The sequence below is a fragment of the Colobus angolensis genome, unplaced genomic scaffold, assembly GCF_000951035.1.
Source record: "Colobus angolensis palliatus isolate OR3802 unplaced genomic scaffold, Cang.pa_1.0 Scaffold169, whole genome shotgun sequence".
Classification (NCBI taxonomy): domain Eukaryota; kingdom Metazoa; phylum Chordata; class Mammalia; order Primates; family Cercopithecidae; genus Colobus; species Colobus angolensis.
In genome coordinates, this window is record NW_012114810.1 from 1,764,917 (window position 1) to 1,768,706 (window position 3,790).

At 40.3% G+C, this 3,790-nt stretch overlaps 1 protein-coding gene across 1 annotated transcript in view; it reads right to left on the bottom strand.

Annotated features, from left to right (window-relative positions):
• Nucleotides 1-3,790, bottom strand: part of POGZ (pogo transposable element with ZNF domain) — a 43,841-nt gene that overhangs the window by 24,019 nt on the left and 16,032 nt on the right. Inside the window, exons 8-11 of the mRNA XM_011937961.1 lie at nucleotides 2,490-2,596; nucleotides 1,481-1,818; nucleotides 929-1,083; nucleotides 661-695 (exon numbers count right to left, since the gene is read on the bottom strand). Coding sequence (XP_011793351.1) covers nucleotides 661-695; nucleotides 929-1,083; nucleotides 1,481-1,818; nucleotides 2,490-2,596 — 635 coding nt within the window. The remainder of the gene's footprint in view (nucleotides 1-660; nucleotides 696-928; nucleotides 1,084-1,480; nucleotides 1,819-2,489; nucleotides 2,597-3,790) is intronic.

Sequence of the window (3,790 nt, forward strand, 5' to 3'; positions counted from 1 at the left end):
ATTTTTAGATCCCACAAATAAGTGAGACGGTACAATGTTTATCTTTCTGTGCTTGGCTTATTTCATTTAACATAATGATCTCCAGTTCCATCCATGTTGTTGCAAGTGACTGGATCTTATTCTTTTTTTTTTTTTTTTGAGATGGAGTCTTGCTTAGTCGCCCAGGCTGGAGTGCAGTGGCACGATCTCAGCTCACTGCAAGCTCCACCTCCTGGTTCATGCCATTCTCCTGCCTCAGCCTCCCAAGTAGCTGGGACTACAGGTGCCCGCTGCCATGACCGGCTAATTTTTCGCATTTTTAGTAGAGACAGGGTTTCACTGTGTTCGTCAGGATGGTCTCAATCTCCTGACCTTGTTATCCGCCTGCCTCGGCCTCCCAAAGTGCTGGGATTACAGGCGTGAGCCACCGCGCCCAGCCCATATTATCTTTTATCCTTCTTAATTTCTTTGAGCTTATGTCCAGCCTACATCTATAAAATGTACAGTGTAGAAAACACTCCAGCTCATCTTATATTTCATTGAAAGCAATGTCTTCATGATAAAGTACTTCATAATATTATCTTCTATCCTACATAAAACCTATCAGGGTATTAACTAAAGTGGATGAGCAAATAGATGACTGTTCCTTCTATAAAGAGACCTAAGAAATAAATTCATTACGTTTGTTTTTCTATAGTGGTTCTGAATCAAGGCCCCTAATAATTCAGGATCTAAGACTGAACTCAATCCATGCTTGAAAAAAATAAAAGTCAGGCTTGTAAAAAAAAAAAACAAGGTGAATGAAGTAAAGAACTGGCTACAAATATGAAAAGTACTTCCTCTACACTGTTACCCACATGTAAATAAATATAATGGGCTCCCCCCAGCGCCATTCAATGAGTGAACAGCAAGGTATATTTCCCTAGAGTTTAAGAGTTTCCAAACTTACTAGTAGATTCATAGGGACTATGAACATTTTCCAAGTGGCACTGAAGCTGGAAGGGAGTGGAAAACTGGCGGTAACAGTGCTGGCAGATAGTGTGACCATCTACCTCACCGTTCTGCTGATCGAGTTCTACGTGGTGTTTCATATGGTTCATGAATCTGTAATAAAGCACAAAGAGAAAGTACAGAAAACATAAAAAATCAGTAGCCTTTTAGAAATATAATGGTAAAATCACAGAACAAACATTATCTACTCCCCTCCATTCCCCAAACTTCCTGTTTGGGATATCCTTTTCTGAGCCCAGAAAGATAGTGAGTTCTTGAAACTAAGAGAGTTCTGTGAAAGGAGATGTACTGGTTTCCTTTACTAGATCCAGTGACCTTTTGTTTAATACCACAATATCTCCTTCTATAGTCCTAATTACTGATTCAAAGATAACCCCAGCAAGATTGCATAGTAGTTAGGTCCATTCTCCAAAGAGAAAGACTTAAAATATATAAGAAAATGTAAGTCTTCTCTTGTCCAAGGTAACCTTCAAGGCTCTTCAACACTTACCGAATATTGTTTTTTAGCCTTTTGGTACAATGTGGGCATCGGAAAGATGTGGCGACCTTAGGGAAATTTGTGAGCTGGGCTACTTTGCCACCATCCCGTCCATAGTAGAAGTCATCTACAAGCATAATGAGTTTGGTCTGGACGGCATCACCCACGTTCTCATTTGGCTCTGGTACTTTGGTAGGTGGTGACAGAGCAGGAATAGGTGTAGAAGAGGGTGTGGAAGCAACAGGAGCTGTTTTCTCAGGGGATGGGGGCTTTGCTGCTGATGGGACACTGGGTTCTGAATCCAGGGACTTTCCTTTCTTCTGGTATTCAACCATTTCTGGGCAACAGTACTATAAAGAAAGACATCTGATCATTCTGGTTATCCTGGGGGCTAGAATGTGCTAACTCCTTAACTTCACTACCATTCCTTGTTAACGGTTTGGTTTCAGGTATTCTCATTCAGCTTTCACCCTTCAGTCTTTTAGTGTTTCCAAGTTTCACTCCTTTTCTAGAGTATATTCACAGCCATATGCCACCCAAACACCGTACTTTGTACTTCTCCCTCCTGCCTGTCTTAGGTCCCTTAATCATTAGTATAACTTGGCTCTGAGCTCCCTGGCAAAAAACATTTTCCAACCTTTTTATCTGGACTAATACCAAAAAATGAAAAGCTAAAAAATGGAAATAAGAGCTCCCAATTCATCCAATGATACAATTAACAGAAAATGAACTGAGGCCAATATGGTTTGAGTCCTTATTACCCATAAACCTGTTCTTCTGTGTGGTTTCAAAATCTACTATGCTAAGAAAGTAAGATCACATATGTTCTGATCTATTTGAGGGTCTTTAAATGTATCCCATCACATTCCAAAGTACACAACTCTTTTAAAAACAGACCAAGAGAAACAGTAACCCTTTAAAAAGCTTCAGTCATTTTAGAGCCCCTGCTTCACAAGCTTCCAGTATTAATGAAGGTAAATGGCAGAAGCACTTAAGCTGGATCACAGGTGATATCACTTACACACATGTGACCTCTCAAGGCTTCAGTAACACGAAATTGAGCATTACACCGTGGACATATTTTCCGTCCACCATCCTGGAGGTCAAATACTGGGATGGAAGAGGTCACTGAAAAAAGTAAGAAGAATTGATAAGATTAATACAATGACACTGGAAAAAGATTACTAACCTTTTAGGAAAAGGTCAAACACTCCCTGAGAAATATATAAAAGGATAAGCAAGCATGAGAGATCACTATGGTTTTTTGTTTGTTTGTTTGTTTGTTTGAGACAGGGTCTCTCAGTCTGTTGCCCAGGCTGGAGTGCAGTGGCACGACCACAGCTCACTGCAGCCTTGACTTCCCTGGGCTCAAGATCACTATGTTTGAGGCACGTTCCTTTTACTGTTCTAACTCTAGGCCAGGGGTCAGCAAACCACAGCTCGCAGATCAAATCCAGCCCAGCTGCCAGTTTCTGTTTGGCCCATAACCTAAGAATAATTTGTATGTGATTTTTTTGTTAAGGTTTTTGTTTTTTCAATCTTGCAGAACTGAAGTTATATCCAATAAAAAACTCTCCCCTCGCCTCCAACCCGGCAACCACCATTCAACTTTGTCTCTATGAATTTGACTACTCTAGGTACCTCAAGTAAGTGGAATCATATAGTAATTGTCCTTTTGTGACTAGCCTATTTCACTTTAGCATAATGTCAAGGTTCAACCATGTTGTAGCACTGTTGTAGCAGAATTTCCTTTCTTAAGCCTGAACAATATACCATTGTATGTGAATACTACATTTTATTTATGCCTTTATCAGTTGATGGACCTCTGTGTTGCTTTCACCTTTCAGCTATTGTGAATAATGTTGCAATGAGCATAGGTGTACAAATACCTGTTCTAAACCCTGCTTTCAATTCTTTTGGGTATAGAACCAGAAGTGGAATTCCTGGAGCATACAATTCTATCATTTTTAACTTTTTGAGGAACCATCACACTGTTTCCAAAGTGGCTGTATCATTTTACATTTCCACCAACAGCGCGTAAGGGTTCTGCTTTCTCCACATCCTCAACAATATTTGTTATTTTCCACTTCTTTGCTAGTAGCCATCCTAATGGGGGTGAGAGGGTACCTCATTGTGGTTTTGATTTGCATTTCTGTAATGATTAATAACGCTGAGCACCTTTTCATGAGTTTATTGGCTATAACTTTCTTTGGAGAAAGGTCTGTTCAGTCCTTTGCCTACCTTTTTTTTTGAGATGGGATCTTGCTCTGTCGCCCAGGCTGCAGTGCAGTGGCACGATCTCGCTTACCACAACCTCTGCTT